The 19,837-nt window shown below is 42.5% G+C and overlaps 1 protein-coding gene and 1 non-coding gene across 5 annotated transcripts; both read right to left on the reverse strand.

The window, feature by feature from the left end:
- Positions 1–1,499: 1,499 nt before the first annotated feature.
- Positions 1,500–19,470, reverse strand: LOC103641492 (ABC transporter G family member 48). Of its 4 annotated transcripts, none has more exons than XM_020545564.3 (20): positions 18,828–19,470; positions 18,620–18,740; positions 8,660–8,742; positions 8,212–8,296; positions 7,833–8,123; positions 7,670–7,760; positions 6,636–7,536; positions 6,365–6,525; positions 6,155–6,258; positions 5,859–6,024; positions 5,644–5,769; positions 5,019–5,125; positions 4,587–4,919; positions 4,165–4,455; positions 3,971–4,054; positions 3,118–3,251; positions 2,679–2,906; positions 2,380–2,551; positions 2,048–2,302; positions 1,500–1,962 (listed from the first exon to the last, which is right to left on the reverse strand). In XM_020545564.3, exons 1-20 carry the CDS (start codon positions 19,220–19,222, stop codon positions 1,693–1,695), a joined length of 4,398 nt encoding a protein of 1,465 aa, XP_020401153.1. In that variant the 5' UTR covers positions 19,223–19,470; the 3' UTR covers positions 1,500–1,692. The 4 variants fall into 4 exon arrangements, with proteins under 4 accessions (XP_020401153.1, XP_008663061.1, XP_020401155.1 ...); XM_008664839.4 differs by having other exon boundaries at positions 5,632–5,769; XM_020545566.3 differs by lacking the exons at positions 18,620–18,740; positions 18,828–19,470 and adding an exon at positions 9,113–9,358.
- On the reverse strand, positions 18,164–18,364 carry LOC111590427 (U2 spliceosomal RNA). Its single transcript, XR_004853539.1, has one exon. It is a non-coding gene; the product is annotated as a U2 spliceosomal RNA (small nuclear RNA).
- Positions 19,471–19,837: the final 367 nt, after the last annotated feature.

Consider the following 19,837-nt stretch of genomic DNA (forward strand, 5'->3'; position numbering starts at 1 on the left):
GCGTGGAACAAGCTCCACAACTTCACCCAAAGTCTTGCCAGTCCTCGAAGTGAACGTGCACGAGCCAAATTGCATAATCTTCCCACCAGCAACCTTCTTCTGCCAGTGGAGGCAATAATTCTTGGCGAAGACTTCAACCGAGGGCTCTCCTCCATATGAAGTCGACGCCCACATACACTTTGCCAGTGCCACCATGGCGTTCAGCGTGAACTGGTGAATCTGAAATTCAAAGCGCTGCAGCACTTCGACGACAAACCGATGCACAGGCAAGCAAAGTCTAGCGGTGAAGAACGCCTCAAAAACGACCAACTCACCTCTGGCTCTGGGACCTCTTCGGCTCCTCGAGTGCGCCCCACACTATCCCAAAAATACCCAAACGCAACATCTCATGCACACGACCCAAGTAAATTCTTGACTTCCCAAACTCCACAGTATGCCCCGACAACAACTCCACTACCGCCGCTGAATTGCTAACCATCTTCTCCGACGACGACGCGCTCGTCAGCGCAATCGCGACAGATGGGGACAAGAAAGAGGACGACATAAAGTACCATCTGCGGCGGCGGTCGGTTTGCTTCACGCGGGCCAGTTCACCAGCGGTGAGAGAACACGCCCGGGACTGGTCTTTATAGGCCCGAAAAAGCGCCGCGAGAAACCAACGATCCCGCAGTAAAAGTTCACCTCTCAACGATCACTTTTCGAACCTCCCCCAGAGGACCACTTCAACCTGACGAGGGCAGCGTCATCTCCCAGAAAAGACTTCGGGACCAGCTCACCAAGTTAAACCGGCTCCTCGAGGGGCTAGTGTTGGAGCGAAGCCAGCCCACTCCCCTCGATTAGATTTATTTAACATCAATTGAACATGTTTTATCGTAGATATAGGAAGTGAAGGGTACCTCAACCGGTATCAGAATTGAGGTCCTCGATCAGAGCTGCTGAAGGCATCGAAGCGAAGGGTTGCACCGTTTAAAAGGGGGCTCCTTGTAGCTTCGCGAAGGCGTCCTCTCCGACAAGGACAGTTCTGAACAAACAGTCTCGACAAGGTTGAAGACCCGACTTCATAGGGCGAAGGGTGCCACGTGCAGGCAAAGGATGTCACGTGCGAGTGAAGGCCGCGCCGCCCAACCGTGAGGCTCAAGCCACGTTTCGCTGTCATTTGGGCCCTATTTGTAAGCCCCTCCTTAGGGTAGGAACTGTAGTACGTTTAATCAGACTGTACTTAACATCGCTATAATGACCCTGTAAGGGAAATATTTCGAAGCTGTAACAGGTAACTAGGGCATAATAGTACTTAGAAGGGCACAACCAATTACTCAGTTACCTATAAATACCCCCCATTGTACATTAATGGAACACGCTTAACAAGACACAATAGTTCTCTACTTATCGTTTTGTTGTGCACCTATGTTTACCCTTTTCGAGCGTTTGGACCCACCTAACCACGTGTCAGTCAGTCCCAACAATTTTTTTATTACGGTACAACAGATACGACACCGATATCTAAACAAAGATGTCACTTTATGTATTCGTCATCTTTTTTTAACATTTTCCATTGAAGGAACATGCTAGAGGAGAATATACTAGTACTTGGCTACTTGCAAACAGGCTTCCCAAACAAGCATTTGCTTCGACGTACGAGAAAGTAGATTACAAATGACCGTCCGTGTGAGACAGCAGAGAGTAGAGGTGCAGCTAACGTTTCTGGAAGTTGAAGAACTTGATGGAATAACCGAAAACGAAGAAGAACGCAATGATGTAGGCGAAATGGACTAGCACGACATAGCCGAGTAAGTCATGCTGGATGCCGAGATTATCCTTCAAGAACTGCTTCACCACCACGGGCTTCCCACCGGGAACTGAAAGCTCGCCTTGGTTCTCGCCGAACTGAGACGCAACAACGCCGTAGATGGTCCACGACACGGGGTTCGCCCAGTAGTACCACCTCCACCAAATTGGTATTGCCTGCCAATCATACATAACATGAGGTCGTCCGGCCAGAAGTCTAGCTCAATTGATTTTTAGATCATTAGACTAGGCGTTATCTCACCGGTCTAACGATGAGGAATCCAGCGAAGAGGTTCCAAAGAGGCAGAGCAAACGTGATGAGAATGTTGGCGAGCAATGCGGAGGGAGTGCACGCTACCAACATCATGCCGAACAACCCGAAGTAGTTGAAGCACGCGGTCATGAAAAACAGGAAGTACAAGAACTTATCCGCTTTCCAGTCGTATCCGATCGTCGCATATATGATGACTGTGTACAGTATCCCCTGTAAGATGGTGTAGATCACCTCCACGCACGTCTGCCGAAACCAAATGCCAAATAAGTACCAGGCACTATCTTAAATAGTACCAAGAAGCAGGTTAATTAAAGGGTTACCTGAGCAAATGCGTAGGATAATGGAGAGTACATCCCCGCTGCCTTCTCACGGTAGAACACTGCTCGCTCAATTGATACAACAGGCTGAACCGTGATGCTATTTGAAGCCCCCAGAAAGAAGGTAGCAGCGTAAGTGGCTCCGAGTAGATTATATAAATCTTGCTGTGAATCTCTGCGTATCATAAATAAACAAACAAATAAATGAAGGTATTATTGTCTCCATAAACACTAAAGTAGAGTTCATTCGGACACAGGTTTTTTTTCAAATACAACATCAAAGTAGCCAGAGATTCCCGTACATGTTCTTTCCTTTTTGCCAGAACACTGTACCAAATACAAGGCCGAAGAGAAATGTCATCAGGTAGCGCATAGCATTGTAGGGCGGATTCTTCCAATAGGAACGGTATTGCTTCCAAAAGTTCGCGGCGCATTGGTTGTAGAAATTCTGCGAATATTTTGTAGGGAATGACAGGTCCTGGTAGTCTGGTGAGGGAACACTCAACTCCTTGATGAGCTCTTGATTTTTCCTGAACATAGTTACGAAGAGAGAATAATTTGTCATTAATATCCCCCCTGCATTTCACTTTTTTTTTGTGCAAGCCTATTCCTAGCACAAACCAAGGAATCATCTAATCTAAACTGTCATAGGAACTGAATGTTTTATTCCACAATGGACAAGCAATATGAAACCAAATTGGTGATAAAGAATGATCTTTTTGAAAAATTGAGGCTGGTTACCTATAAAGCACAGAGTTAGCATAAATTTCAGCAAAATTCATGTTCAATCGAGCCTCGGATAGAGGAGAGCTAACTTCCAGCGCCCATGTTGCAGGATTATATCCTTCTGTGATCTTTTGAACACCTGGAATCGCCTGCGAGAAAATGAGATCAATAAACGTTAAAACACCCACTTTTGATAAACCCTACATGACTGCATAAAGCTTATGACTTTTTGGTCTTTTTGTTGAACTGGTTTATACACACACTAGTTAAGTGTTTGTGCAACCGAAATAGAATGGCAATTGAAAAGAAATTCCCTAGCAATCCAATGTTGATTTTGTATGATTCTATTCCTCTTCTGCAGAACTGGGGAATCCTCCTCAAATCCAAAGATCAACATTCGTTGTATGATTTTCAGTCGGTGTCTGGAGGGGCCTGAGCTTGAGGTGATCTAAAGTCTGGTGGCTCGTCTACGGCATAGTGTTCTACCGAGGATAGGTCTGCAGGTGATCCAAGGAGCCAAAGAGCAATCTTCTTGGCCCTGTCTTGGTCTCTTGAATTTGTGTGTCGGCCTAGGTTGTTATCGGTTCTTTGGTTTTAGCAAGGGTCTGGCGTCTACTGTTAGACTGAGCTGGAAGGAATGCTTCATTTCCTAACTTCTGTTACTAGGTAGTGGTCTGTTGTTTTTCTTTGTAAACTGGTGTCACCAGTGGTGGTCTCTCGTGTGGTTTGGTTGTGAACCTTAATTAGCTTTCTTAAAAGCAGAGCAATAAACTCGTTTCAATATATAAAAAATATTTGTGAACAAGGTATGCATTCCCCTTGATAAACATCTAAAAACTTCTCAAACACATAAGAAAAGATATCTAACCTCAAAATATTCAACTAATTTGTGAGAGTGGCGACCAAGTTCACCAGCATAAATAACCTGACCTCCACGTTTCAAAAGCAGTAGCTGGAAAAAAACCAGTTGTGAGGATATCACATTGAAAAAAGTCTAAAACATCAAATGGTTTCTAGATGTGCACACAGTTTTGAGAGGGGGAGGGGAGGGAGAGAGCGGACCTCATCAAAAGACTCAAATATGTCGATGCTTGGCTGATGGATTGTGCAGACCACAGTACGTCCAGTGTTAACCGTATTTCTTACTGTACGCATGACAATCGCAGCAGCTCGAGCATCAAGACCAGAAGTTGGCTCATCCATGAAGATGATCGAAGGGTTTGCTACCAGCTCCACAGCAATTGTCAGCCTTTTTCTTTGCTCAGTTGATAACCCACTAACTCCAGGGAGACCCACAAGAGCGTCGCACAACACATCAAGCTCTACAAGGGCCATCACTTCCTCCACAAACATCTAAGTGGTTTAAGTTTAAATAACTTGGTCAGAAACAAACACTTGCTGCTTGGAATTTCAAATATATATATATATATATATAAACATGGTATATTTAATTCAGTGAGAAGCTCGCTGGTCGCCTTAAGTACCTTTTTCGTACCATCATCAATATCCGAGGAAAGACGCAACCATGCAGAGTACGTGATGGATTCAAATACAGTAACATTCGGAGAATGGATATCGGTTTGTTCACAATAACCACTAATCCGGGCAAAAGTTTCTTGTTTTTTGGGGTATCCGGACAGGGTAATATCTCCTTCAATGGCTCCACTAGTTTTCCTTCCTGCCAGGACATCCATTAAAGTGGTCTTTCCAGCTCCACTCACACCAACTAATGCTGTTAGAACCCCTGGCCTAAAAGCACCACTGATATCAGAGAGCAGTTGTAAACGGCTTTCTGTGAATCCTTGTTCCTTCATTTCCTAAAAAAACAAGATCCGAATATCAGTGAAAATATGATTTTAGATAGAGATTGTTTTCTAATTCATGGCTGCCTTCTAAGTTTATATATATTTACTTACCGCAGGCATGTCGACGTAATAGTTTACATGGTTAAAGCAAAGTGAAAGAGGCTGGAAAGGCAAAGTGACTCGTGACTGAACTAGTGTGTTTGTTGCTCCATTAGTGCCTGCAGAAATAGCAAACAAAGATATATGAGCAAAACATTAATGCTTACAATATCCATGCATGGGAAATAGAGGGCATCAATACCATGTTAATTAAAACATGAAAAGTCCAACCAATATACTAGACAAAAGAATGTTAAAAAAACTCGACTTGTGGTGGTAAGGCAGTCCACAGGTATTGCATTAAGAAAAAAAACTTTTCGTGCAAGTCGAGAAAACCATTGAAACTCTACCTCACCCATCACAGCGGCACCGTAGCTCATATGAAAATGACCACGACCGATGTCAATCTTAGATCTGTGGTTTTGGGTGGGACAAACAAAAGGATTTTTAACCCATAAAAAGCGCTCACACGAGTACAACTCAGGACCTAAAGAGTACTATTTAGACTACCTAACTAAATTAGCTAGCTAGAGACCCTTTCAAACAAAATAATGTTTTAGAGGATGTAGCAGTCTAATATACATGTAACAAGATACGCTAAAAGAGATTGAGACATGAAAGCTACATGTGTTTGCACCTAGATCCCCGTATACAACTTGGGATATTTCATCTTCGCTTCTTGCATCTCTGCTTCTTTCTTTCAATGCTATTTCATTTACATCATCTTCACCTTCTGAAACTAGGGCATTGGAGCCACTACTAGCTGGTAGGAACAAAACATATAATTAAAGTAAGTCCCAGCTTATGAAAAAGTTTCCAACAAATATAAGAAGAAAAAATAATAGTGCTTACGACTTAAATATGTAAGGGCCCAAAGGTAGAGACTGTTGAACAAAATAATGAATCCTATAAGGGCTCCAATGGAAAGCCAAAATCCCCATTCTTCAGTAAACAAGCCTTTGGATTTAAGAATTGCTTTGCCTACTGTTGGTGCATCAATAGTCGTGTCATTGTTTGGCTGTAGTAAGAAAGACTATGATTAATCCAAAACTAAAATCACCTTTCAAATATCAGTATATTGAGTCCTTGTTATATGAGCCTCAAGAAGAAGAAAACGAGTAGGTGTAGGTTGATAGAAAAAAACTTACAATAGCCCACCTACTAGCAAGGAATTCGTTGATAGATATTGCATTTTGGCTATACATCATAGGTGATGCCCAATAACCCCAGATCCACCAAGGTTTAATGTCATCTGTTAACATCATAATCAGAGTTTAAAAGGTTACTCCCATGATAAGATAAGATTTTGCTGATTTCTTGTGCCTAGATAAATAAAAAATTATGAGAATTATACTTACTTCTACGGATGACAAATCCTCCAAAAATGAAAATAATGAGCAGCACAAACATCCCAAAAGTATTGGCCACAACCATTGTTTTCAAAACAGCACCAAGAAACCGAAATAAAGCCATTGCCATTTGGTGTGTGGCAAAGAAAGCTATAAACTGACGAAAGAACCTATTATCAAAAGAGAGATACTTCATGAAGCTACTGTAATGTCACACAGCATCAAAATGACAAAATCCGGCTATGTAAATGATAGAACTTGGTACAAGGATTATAGATACCTTCCTGCAGCAGGTGCAAAGCCCATCACATAGTATGTGAGAACAACCCATACTACTGATTCCACGAGCGAGATAGGAACTTTTAAGAGTATGTTTGCCACTCCAAAGGTCCATGCAGGGAAGAATAAGAAATCCCTATGTTTGTAGAAAACTGGTAGCTTCTTTATGGTCAATTGTAGCTCAGCGAACCCATTGAACATGATCGTTATTAAACCAAAAGTCAGGGCCCCAAAGAATTTGGTGCCATCAGCAATTTGCCCATGGGGCATCTTTGTTCTGAGAAACACAGTCATGGACACGAATGCAAGGATGATCAACACTGTGACCTTGAAAATATAGATGAAAGAGTTGCGCTTCATCAATAGCTGCTCCCTTGACATCACTGCCTTGAGTGATTCCCAGCTAGAAAGCCCATATTTTTTGGTGGTCAACGCAGCAGGATGGGTTTTGGACTTTTCAAAAGGTATTTGCAACTCCTTCTGCATCTGTTGGCATGCATGGAATGATTTGAAACGTTCTGCAAAGTCGGGTACAGATACATAATGATATTGCTCCTGATCAAGATACCAATATTGTTGCTGGTCTTTCTTGGAAGTAACCTCTTGAAGAAAGTCTGCGACACCTTTCCTGTCAGGGCACCGGAAACCGACAGACTCAAAGAATTCCAGGATATTCTCGCGTGGCCCATGGTACACTATGTATCCTTCTGATAGCAGGATTATGTCATCAAAAAGATTGTAGGTCTCTGGCGGTGGCTGGAGCAGAGAGATCATGACAGTTTCATTCATTACATGGACCAAATGCCTCATAAACTTTACAATCTGAAATGTGCTCGAGCTATCCAAACCAGTGGATATTTCGTCCATAAATAAAGCCGTTGCTGGCCCTGTTAGCATCTCCCCTACACAAAACATGAAAAAAATAATAGACAAATCCTGAGATAATATGCAATGAATTGGGGTTCCAACTATAAACTGATGATTTGATCATAGGTCTTTGTAAGGGCACATGGTTTGCAGGCTTTGCATGCATACCAGTTGTCACACGTTTCTTTTGCCCGCCAGAAATTCCTCTGATCATCTCATCACCAATAATAACATCAGCACAAATGTCCAGCCCAAGCACCTGAGAGAGGTTTTACTAAACTCAATAAGTATGTTTTTGTTTCCAACCTATCATTAAAAATTAGAATCATACCTTGAGAGTGAGATCTGTTATAATATTAGTCTCCTGTCCTTGTACTGCAGTAGCTTTCATGAAAGCATCAATCTCAGGATCTGGCTTAATGCCGGCATCCCGCTCCCTTCTAGCAAGTTCTGTAATCATCTCATATCTGGCACCAATGCCTAGGCACCGCCTAGAGAAATCAAGTGTCTCCCTTACAGTCATCTCGGCATTGTGGAGATCATATTGACCAACATACGCGCTAGTCCTCTCAGGATAGAATTCTGAAATTGGATGGCCACAATACGTAATGCTGCCAGAGACCTGCTTTGTGGTAGAAGTATTTAGCATGTGACATAAACGCATAGGCCAAACTGATAGAGTGGCACAGGATGGTGGATTTAAGTTAAACCTTGAGATTTTTGTCAAGTTTGCCAGCGAGTGCTCGCATTAGTGTGCTCTTCCCTGAGGATGGAGGCCCAAGAAGAAGCGTCATCCTAAAAGAGGGAGGGGGAAACTAGCTTAGTACTTGCTCTGCTTTTAAGAGTGCGATAAAGCGATATACGTAGTTATCAAATTACATGAATACAAAGCAATAAAATTCATGGATAGGATTTTCTTCTAGGATGATTGATTGCCATGATACCTCTGACTGACAGTACAAAATAAAGGAGCAGGAGGAGATGGGAAAGATACATGGCGTCTTAGTGGGTATAAAATACTTCTTTCATGCCTTTTTTCACAAATAAATAAATAAAATAAAAGGATAAGCAATGTATATTAAGAAAATGTTAACCACTTTTGGTTGCATATGAGCAGTTGGATTGGATTTGGATGGTGACATAATCAATGGTATGTACCTGGATGGCTTCAGGATACCATTGACATTCTTAAGTATGGTGATGTTCCTCTTGTTTGAAGAACCGAAGCGTCCAATGAGACCCTACAAAGCCATCACATAAGTTCCGTTCACAAATATATGACATAATTGACTTTTTTCGAAAACTTTAAACACTTGTTTTATTTAAAAATATAAAATTTTAAGTCAAGCACCTTAAATGATAAAACAAATAAAAAATGATAATTCATTATTTTTTTGAATAAGATGATTGGTTAAAGTTTTAAAAAAATCAACGAGGGAGTACTACCCACCCTACTCTGTTAGAGTATCATAGTAGCAGGTATCACCATCACATGAACTCATGATGCGTCAATCATACACATATTGATAATCGACATGTCTTATTATTATACTGAGGGAGACGGATAGCAGTTACGAAAGAAGATGGGCGGAATTTATGATCGGAATGTACCTCGTATCCATACCCTAACTCCCCGCATTCGATCTACTCGCACCTCTTCGTCTACTAGCTTGGGGATTTTGGGAAATGATGAAGCTGAGCCCCTGGTCTGCTGCTTCTCCGCCTCTCCCTCAGGGATCCAGGCTCTGGCGACCGGCGGGCGTAGGCAGATGAATTTCATTTTCGATCGCCGGTTACGTTTTGCGCTCTCGTCCCTCCTCCAACAAATACAAAATTTATTTTTTTCTATACTACCACGCTGGTGCTGGGAATTGGGATAGGCCAGGCTAAAGATGGCAATGGGTACCCGCTACCCGAAACCCGGTGGGTTTTTGCTCTATTAGGGTATGGGTTTGGACCAATTTCTCTACCCATGGGTTTGTTAATGGGTTCAAATGGAAACCCAACGGGTACGTGGGCATGGGTTTGTTCTTACACTACCCATACCCGCAAACCCATGGGTTTTTAAAACCCGCCTTAAAATCAACATTACTTATAAATATGTCTCATAATATTATTAATTGAATATGTTCTAATTGAAATAAACTTCATGTAACAATTTTTAGGCTAAAATTTGTTATCACTTGTTCATTTTATGCTAGCTTATTAATGTATTGATTGTCATTTACATGATGAATTATTTTTTATGTTGATGTTAGTGGGTATGGGAAACCCGTTGGGTACCCGAAACCCGCATGGGTATGGGTTTGGGCAAAATTTTATACCCGTCACGGGTATGGGTTTTTTAGCGGGCATATTTTTTCTTCGCGGGTACGGGTTTGGGCAAGTAATACCCAGCGGGTTTTTACCCATTGCCATCTCTAGGCCAGGCTGGCCCGATCTAAGCGAGAAATTTGTGATGGTGTTACTCTCAATTTTGATTGTCTGTTATTATGTCATTCCGTGTCTATAACCGATAGAACCATCTGTTTTTATAATTTATAGGTCTGATGATATACTGACGAAGCCTACAAATTATAATGGCAAAATTGTTAATGTCTCGATCTAAGCCTATTGTGTTTTGGGCCAAATAGGTTTAGACTGAGAAGACCTAATTTTTTTTGAATTGTGTCGTGTCAGCTTAAAGAGTACAAACAGTAGTCTATTATAATCCTAAAACATGTTGGGACTTTGTCGAGCCGTGCCAGCCCAATGCCGACCCACATTTCAACTTGCATCGTTAAGGATATATGCATGACAAAGCACAAGTATATATGACATTATTTCAAATGGTAGTATTTCAACATATACAAACAGGTGGGTTAGGTCGTCGATAGTACGTGGTGCGCTCAAGCCAGCTGCTTGGTGTGACCATGGACAATACGTGGTGCGCGTAAGACACCTAATTGCTTTTACTAAACTAATAAGGTGCCCCTCGATGTTCCTCTCTTCCTTTGGCCCTGGCCACCGCCGCCAACAAGCTCTTCTTGTCAAGCCTCCGCCCCCTCTCCTTCCTCTTCTCACCGTTGCTTCACGTCTCGCTCTAGTTCCATTACTCCCACCGTGTGAGCCTGTGTTTTTCGCCAAATCTGCTTTACACTCGTCAGTCGTCACCACCACTGGCGACAGGGGTTTTAGGGTATGGATACGAGGTACATTCCGATGACGCTTCACCAGGGGCCCGGCCCCAGGGGCTCAGCTTCATCTAAAGAATTACCGTTCAGTAATTAACTTCTTATTTTGTCGTTCAGTAATTATTTATTTATCCAAACTGACACATCTGGTTATCTTCTTCGTCATTTTGTCGAGTATGTTGCGTGCGTCGCGACCATCAAGCCTGCCTCCGCCTCCTTGCTCACCCTCCCGCTGTGCAGCAGCATGGACACGTTCCAGCTTTCGTGTGAGAAGGGGCGGCTTCCGTGGAGATGGGGAATGTGGTGACAGAGAATCAGTGGCGGACAGAGAATAGAAATTTATGGAGGGCCAAAAAGATTGTAGGACGAAATTAAGCAAGATCATAAAAAACTAGTGTTTTATAGGTTCAAGTTTCATATCAATATATCAGACAAGTTTCAAGAAAAAAACTATATGAACAAAAGAAGCAAATATGCCTCTAATTTTTTGCTGACCGAATCAAAACCATGTCTACTTTGTCGAATGTCGATCTTATTGAAGGGCGGGGGCGCCAGGAAAAGGGGCGGCATTAGGCGATGTCTCCAGCCGAGAACCAAAACTTGTTGGTTCGCGAAGCTCGCCACCTGCCGATGACGAGTGAAACAAGAGCATCGAGAAGGGCGCGACGTAGCATGTTGGGAAGGGGTGGCGGCGGGCAGTGTCAAGAAGGGGCATCGAGGCAGACTGGCTTAGGCGGCATCAGGAAGAATGAGACCAGGTGGATAGATGTTGTAAGAGTGATTGGATCAACAACGTTTCGTATTGATCTCAAGTGTAATATTTATACACATACAAGAAATGACTAATACAGCGTGTGGGCGTTACAGGAGCGAGCGTGACGAACGAGCGACGCGGTCCTCTTAGTTAGATCATGGACGACATGAGCCCAGACGATGCCATCATGGCTATTGGGTCGTTATAGTTGTTAACAATGCGAAGACTGATCCAAGAAGTAGTACCAGAGTCAGGAGGACTAAATGATTCGATGAGCAGACCCAAGACATGACTGTTTTAGCTCACTCACATACTCAACTTTTCCTATACATAACAGTAAATAACATATATGTATAAAAGGTTATAAGAATTTGAGGGGGGCCGTGGCCCACTTTGCAACCCATCCTCTTAGGCTTCCTCTAAGTCTAATCTCCTGCTACACCGGCGACAAGAACGCTGACACACTCTTAGGCTTCCTCAACATATCACAAACGCAGCCCATCCCCTTCTTCATCTAGTCCATGTCGCATGGCTACGGCGATTACGCAGTTACACAGGTGAGGGGGGCAGGCTAGAGCGTTGATCGTGGCGGCTGGTGATCGGTAGACAAACACGAGTGAGGGAGGGAGATAGGAGTGTTGATCGTGGCGGCTGGTGGGGATTATGATTGATGAGGATGATCCCGGAAATATTAATCCTTCTATGTGATTGGATAAGAGATGAGAGGGAAATAAAGCGATCTGGTGCATTGTTTTGATGGCAGAATTTGGTTGGGGTATATTTGATGGCTGGATGTAGCGTTGTTTGAAGTGGTGAGTTTTATAGGGATATAGAAGTAGTAGCATAGGATGAATTAGAGGTAAAAGTCCTAATTGGTCCATGGATCGGAGCGAACGATGTGAGGTTGGCAGGGCACGGACGCACGGTCATATCGTATCGTATACCGAGTAGTTGGCCCAGAGTTAGGCGAGCAACGTCACTGCAAGGTAACTAGGCCAATTTCCTACTTTATGGGCAAACCATGTGGGCTGTGCTGGGGGCCTAGTAGACTGCTTATTGAGGCCCGTCTAAGACTTGCCTTCGGACTGCGTTAGCTCGATCCAAAGTACTACATGTTGAGCCATACTTTATTCTACTAATTCAGATCGTGCTCGTGCTAGTCCAAAAAGACGTGGCACATTCTCACAACACTAGCTAAAGTTACGATCCTGCAGATAGGAGGGGAGGAGAGGGGTTAATGATGGTTGTGCAAGAGAAGGGATTGACGGTGGTGGAACACACTAGAAAGTTATGCTATAAAATTTAAGGATCAAATCAGATTAGAATCATACTATATTTATATCCGTTTTTGAACTCAAATTTATTGAGGGTCCTAATTTATGGTGAAGAAATATTTGAATTATGATCCATTATCATCCCTAGCTACGATGCTCGGCTGGGGATCAAGTTGGACGATTATTCAGGTTTCCTTTTTTTGAACGTCCAAAATTTGTTTCAACAGTAACCGCTGACCAAAGCGAATTGACAGCTCAATTCATCCTGTGAACTTGGGCATTTGACCGGGTAACAAACAGGCCTACCGCGGAGACTGTTGTTTCTTCTTCTGACCATGAAAATTCGTACCAACTTGTCATCAGACTAGGACGGCAGGGAAGAGAGGGAGGCTAAGAGTGGCGAGTGAGAGAGATGATAAATGATCTAAATAATATTGTTCATTGAATTTAAATAAGTGAGAGTAGATTATCAAGCGATCTGAACTGTTGGTTTTGATAATGTTAAATTTAGGTGTAATTTGTTTTGTTGATTTAATGAAGGTTATGGGTGTTGGACAATGAGGATGATTTGGTTGGATGAGTTTTACAAAATTTAAATGGACGGATTAGTATTATATAGTGGTATAGATATGGATAAGAGCGCGAGAGCTTTATAAATTCAGGTGGGATAGGACAAGAGGGTAGAAAAGAAAGCCCTTGTCTTGGGCGCTTATTTGGAGCCTTGAGCTTCCAAATAACTAGTGGAAGCTTTGGCCTAACATACTTTTTCGGTCGAGCCACACCACCTAACCAGGCACTGATTGTCTATAAAAGCCGATCAAGACTACCATGGATTAGGTTTTTCGACGGCATCGGCTACACTAGGTACGAGCGCGCGGCGATGGCCACGCGAGGCACCATTGGCGACTGCAGTGGCACGATTGGCTTTGGTGGTGGCAGCAGCGGCCACGAGGGGCGCGGGTGGCGACGGCAGTCGCATGAGGCATAGCCATCTCCAGTAGTGGAGGCCACGTCAGGCGCGTGTGGCTCTGGCGGCAGCGACGACCGCGCAAGGCACGAGCTGTGAGGATCGGCGGTCGTGCGTCCTCTAGCGACGATGGCTCCGATCCGACACGTCTTGGGCGTCCTCCAATGACGACCTCCTCTGATCTGTGGCTACGGGGGCATCCTCCGGTAATGACCTCATCTGATATGGTGGCCTCGGCAGCATCCTCTGGCGGTGTCTCATCCAATCTTTATTTATGCACGAGGGGCTGTTGATTAGGTCCATATTAGGATTTTTTTCATCATTTATGATGCACGATGTAGATATGTATGCAATGTTCTATAATGATTTATGCTTTTGCGCGATTTCTGTCATCAATTTTTTGCATGTATGTAGTGGGAATGAAAATATAATTTAAAATTTGCGCGCTGCAATTAAAACTCCCATTACTTTTTATAATTTTTAGATGTGCATAAAACTAGGAACCGCATGCATGCGCTCGGTGGTTACTATAATTTTTGAATCTGCCATAAAATATGATCGCATGCAATCCCTTGATTTATGGTGCCCGTTACTGTCAAAAAATTAAATTCTCTTATCAAATCACATAATTAAATCCTCCAATCAAAGATTTATATTGGCCGCACGTGGATGCTATTGGTTCGAAGTAAACAAATATTTACGCTACATCTAACACTATTTTTATGCTCGAACTTAAGGATTTTTATGATCATAAATATAATGCATCGGGGGTTATCAACAATTTTCATGTTGGATCAGTATTTACGCTCATAACTGCAGGTTTTATAATCAAAATTGAAGGTTTTCACGCTCAAATATGGAGAAGCGTACACAAGTGAACTGTATGCTAGATTTTTACCCAGTGTAACGCGTTACATAAATATCTTCACCGAGTAACATAACTAGTGTCAGTATATATTATAAACTGGTTCTAACGAGCCTATTTGTATGGCTGTTAGAGCAATCATGTATTTATGGAAGAAATAAAGCATTTAATTAATTTTTTTTTGTTTCTATGCATGCTAATTTATTTCCTTTTATCCCACATTGTTGTCGTCCTAAATTTGTGGGCATGTAGCAGGAAACAATTTTTTAAGCAGCGTACCGCAGTGCATAAATATCTTCACCGTGTAGCATATTTAGTACAAGTATATATCATAAATTGGTTCTAACAAGCATAACTGCATGACTATTGGATAGATTCTATGGAGGAAATAAAACATTTAAATCAGATTTTTTGTATCCATGCATGCTAATCCATTTTCTTTCAACGAACATTCTTGTCATCCTAAATTTATGTGCATGCAGCAGAAAACAATTTTTTACGCGGTGTACCACACACTGCATAAATATTTACACCGTGTAGCATAATTAGTATCAGTATATGCCATAAACTGGTTCTAACGAGCCTAACTGCATAATTGTTGTAGAGCCTATTTTTATGGACGAATTAAAGTATTAAAATCAGATTTTTTTTTGTTTCCATGCAGCAGCAGGAAACGTATACGCATTCCAAAATTTCCACGTATGCAAATAGAAACAAACTTCGCGCATGCATGGGATGAGACGAGGGGTCTAGTGACTAGACCCGTCGGGGTGGTGCAGGGGTGGCTGGGGCTTCCGAAATATATATATGATAGATCTATTCATCACCTTAAGTGACGGATCGAATGGTCCATCACCTGGACCACTCCCTCCCGATCCCCTGCACGGCTCGCCCGCACCCGTCGAGCAAGTCTGACCGAGCCATCCCCTGCGCCCGCCCAGCCGGTCGATGGAGCTGCCCCCGCACAAGAGTTGAGCCAAGCCACCGTGAGCCGAGCCCCCTCGCCTAAAATAACTTAATGTTTCTGAATGACTTAATGTAGCATAAAATGGCTTATGTTAACTAGACTTTGGAATGACTTAAACTTACCTCGAATGATTTAATGTTGTCTGGACGCTAGAATGACATAATATTTTCTGGAATGACTGAACCAATAACATAAGAAATGCTTGAGAAAAACCAAAAAATGGATAAAACAATAATAACTTAATATTTTTTTTAAAATGAGTTAATATTTATGTTATCTAGACTTTGGAATGACTTAAATTTACCTAGAATGACTTAAATGTTGTCTAGACGCTTGAATGTCTTAATATTTTCTGGAATGACTGAACCAATAACATAAGAAATGTCTAAGGAAACCCAGGAAAAATGGCTGAAAACAATAATAACTTAATGTTTTCTGAAAAAATGACTTAATATTTATTAGAATGACTTAATATGGCTTGAAAACGAGCCGCGCGGGGACAAGGGGCGTGGAGCGGTGCGGGCTAGAGCCACACTAGGGCGGTGTCGCGCGGGAGGAGCATGACAACACCTTGCTTTGTAGATACGAAGGAGCATGACAACACCTTGCTTTTCTTGTGTAGCAATATGGAGGAACTTCATATTTCAAAATATTTGAGAACACATATCAGGTAACTCTTCAACAACTTACATTGAAGGTGGATGACCTACGCTTAAACCGGGTACCCAGTGGTCCTTCCTTTGTTTAGCCGTTCCATGAACATGTAATTATCTTCATATCCCTTTTCTTCATCTTCTATTTCATATATTTCATATAATTTAACTATATATATATATATTCATTTGCATGTAGTGTAAGAAACCTAACATTCAAGTCACCGAGGACTCCTACAAATATCACATGGTCAATTGATCACAAAAAATGATCATTATGATATTAATGGGTACCATTTTTGAATAGAATCACTCGAAGCAAGTCGTCCGTTTGCAGCACAAAATCAGTGGAGTAGCAGTAAGTGCGTATAATACTGATAATGGAAACTTCTTTATTATTACTGTATTCTTGAAGATATAACAAAGTATACATTTAGAGGTCTTAAGGCCCTATGGTTTGTGACCTTTGATTGTATATGGTTTGATACGCGAGCTAACATGCGAGTGGATGAGTTTTGGGTTGTCGAGGTAAAGCACACATCACGGTACAAAGGCAATGAGTATAACAATAGTGTGCTTACCCATCAAGCAGATCAGGTGTACTACTTAAGTTATCTTAACCCAAGTTTGAAGACTTGGTGGATTGTCTACAAAGTTAATCCAGAAGTCCACCCTTATCTAAGAATATCTGCTGTGCAGGCCGACATACTTAATGCTCTAAGTACATCGGTCTCCCGACGTACTTAAGGCCACGCGGCTTGCCTAGGAAGCCCGTGCTAGCTACCACTTGATTGGGTTTTAAGTATGTCGATTCTACAAAAACCAACGTACTTAATGCTTTTAACTAATTCGGTTTCGCTTAGCCGATGTACTTACCATAAGTACATCGACCCCAACGTACGTACTTACTTTCTTAAGTACATAAGAAGAAGTACATCGAGTAAGTATGTCGGTTAACCGACGTACTCACCTTTAGAACTTAATTAGTTTTGTCTAAAATATAATTATTAAAATAGAATTTAATTCCAACGAAATAAACGGGGCCTAAGAGTTTTATCATATACATTAAATAAGATAAGATGATTTAAGTCATGTAGATTAAATAAAAAAGTTTTAATCAAGTTTAGCCTTGACCTCTGATCCCACCGGCGCTCGGCCAATGGGTGGGGTTGGAGGTCAACTAGGGACCAGAGATTTCATGCGCGGTGGGGCGAACGTGTTCGGGGTGGGGGTCGGCGAGGTGCTGCAGACTAGTGGCGAGAATGACGCACAGGAGAAGCTGAGCTGTGCAGGCGGGAGATGCACGAGGAGGACGTGTAATAGGTTATCAGGTAGGGAAATAATCGTTTTGTGTGTAACATATGACATTGGTGCTTAAATAATATAGAATTTTGGTGCTGTTTGGTTCACATATTGGTAACGTAATGGGTAATCGATATCGTTATATTATATTTGTTTAAATCTAACCGTAGTCGATACTACACTAGAAATGGAAACCAGCTTATTTAAACTTGTTACCGCCGGTATTCGAGTGTTAATCATTACTATTATTATTTACGTTACATTTCGTGAAACAAACGACACCTTTATGTCTACGTCTATTTTGGAGTGATTTGGAGCTGCCAAAGAGGTCCCACCAACTCTAGGATTAAAATGAATTAGAGCTCCACCTACTCCATGAAGTTAGGCTGCTTTAAAAAAAGGTGAAGCTTGGGTGTTTAGTTAGCTCCAATAAACTCTCTAGTCTCTCCCGTCTGAAGTTTGATAGCGTTAAGTTACATAGCGTGGTAGTAGGTTTGAGAAAGGAGTGAGTCTGTCGTTTTATAATCTGTTGCTTTTTTTTCTGTTTGGTTTATAAAATAAAATGGACTGAAATGAAGCACCACCGTCACTTCTGAAGACAGAATGAGCTAACATATATAAGTACAAACTACTACAATGCTCTTGATGGTATTGGTTGGGTAGGCTCGTACCTTGCAATGATAAAAAATATATTTGGTGGTATTGATTGGGGTTAAGCCAGAACCTATCAGTAGTGCAACCACTCAGCGACACACGAGGGTCTAGTAAGCCAGTTTGGTGGACCCTTTCCAAAAATTAGCTATAAAATAAATATAATATTGAAATAAACAGATAGTCCATATACCATATATTAAACTTATAAGAATAAATATTACCATTTATCTTAGCCAAAAGATCCAGAAATGTATGCGCTTAAAAGGAGCCTGACCCCTTTATATTTCGCTCGTCGCTCATTCTACTTTAATTAGCTGGCTAAATGATACTACGTGGAAGCGTTATGCGATGCGACTTCATGTCGTGTTGGATTTGGATTAGTTTCTGACAACTTATCTGTGTGCTAAGATCACCGATAAGCAAAAAAGCAGATGAGGGAAACAAGACCGTCAAAATTGATGCTTTAAAGGAATAGAAAAGAGATTAATTAATTAATTACTATGATAAACCTGAAGAAAATTGGTGGCGGCGTTCCACAGCGTCGGGAGGGCCCTCCCGGCGGTAATCACGTCAGCCTCCACCGTCAACTGCTCGTACCGAACTTCCACTGTGGGGAGCTCGATGCCAACCCTGCATATCATATAGAGTACTATGTATGTATTATTGATGGGATCATGCATGCATAAAAACAATTAATGCTAAGTGTGTGCGGTGTACATGTCGATTCGGTCCCTGAGCCGGCGCAGGAATCGCTCGCTGTCGTCCTGGAAGAGGCGCTCCAGGAGCGCACGGCCCCCGTCGCCGGCGGCCAGCTTGTGGATGTCGACGATCTCGACGCCGCCGCCGCCGCTCTCTTGTTGTTGGTCGAGCGCCCGGCGTAGGATACCCTGGCGCATGCGGTCGTAGGTGGGCAGCTTCTCGAGCGCGGCCCAGCGCAGGTTCTCCTCGTCGTCGCGGTGCTCATGCTCCGACTGCGACCGCGCGAAGGGGTCCTCCGTGTCCATCTGCCGGAACGACTGCGAGATGGAGGACCCCAAGCTGAGGCTCCGACGGCTAGACGTCGACGCCAGCACCGCCCCCGCGTGGGGATGCGGATGCGACTCCGGCATCATCGTCTATCGACGCACGATGGGTGATGATATGCAATTGCTTTGCTACTACTCCGGCGGTCCTGGTAACGAACCATTGTATTTATATATACATAGAGGGGTTACGTGTGTGAGGCTGTGAGCTAGATCAGAGCTAATAGCTAGCTAGCTGGTCGCTGCGTGTGCCAGTAAAAATAACTCTAGAATCGTCACACTATAAAGCTTCTGTACTAGTGAACAACGTATTCAACCACTCAATCGTATGCATATATATTTAATATATATAGGCATATTGTTCGAAGTGCTTAGCCTGTACTCACCTCTATTTAAGTTGCACATTTCCATACTTCATACATCATGTTATTTCTATCTTCTCCTCCTTCCTTTTCTTTAATAGCAAGTGGAGATTGTACTACCGTTCTAACTGTGTCGCTCTGTTGTAACTTCTAACTGAAACTTTGACGGGTGTGACTTCACACCATGAGAGCTAGTCTTACTATGTCAATGTCACCCGGCCTACAATTAATCAAGTCGTGGTTGTCAACATCGTTATAGGAAATTAGGACGGAGCGATAGTCATCATCAATTGCTTCGTTGATCAACAATAGTTTGGTGCTGTTTGGTTCCGATATTTATAAC

Source organism: Zea mays, chromosome 10, assembly GCF_902167145.1.
Source record: "Zea mays cultivar B73 chromosome 10, Zm-B73-REFERENCE-NAM-5.0, whole genome shotgun sequence".
Classification (NCBI taxonomy): Eukaryota; Viridiplantae; Streptophyta; class Magnoliopsida; order Poales; family Poaceae; genus Zea; species Zea mays.

Excerpts from the sequence above, each read along its gene's own strand:
- LOC103641492 (XM_008664839.4), bottom strand. The coding sequence starts at position 19,222 with ATGATGCCGGAGTCGCATCCGCATCCCCACGCGGGGGCGGTGCTGGCG. Across the intron at positions 4,920-5,018 it reads ATTACGTCGACATGCCTGCG|GAAATGAAGGAACAAGGATT; the intron begins GTAAGTAAATAT and ends TTGTTTTTTTAG. Across the intron at positions 2,907-3,117 it reads GCTAACTCTGTGCTTTATAG|GAAAAATCAAGAGCTCATCA; the intron begins GTAACCAGCCTC and ends AACTATGTTCAG.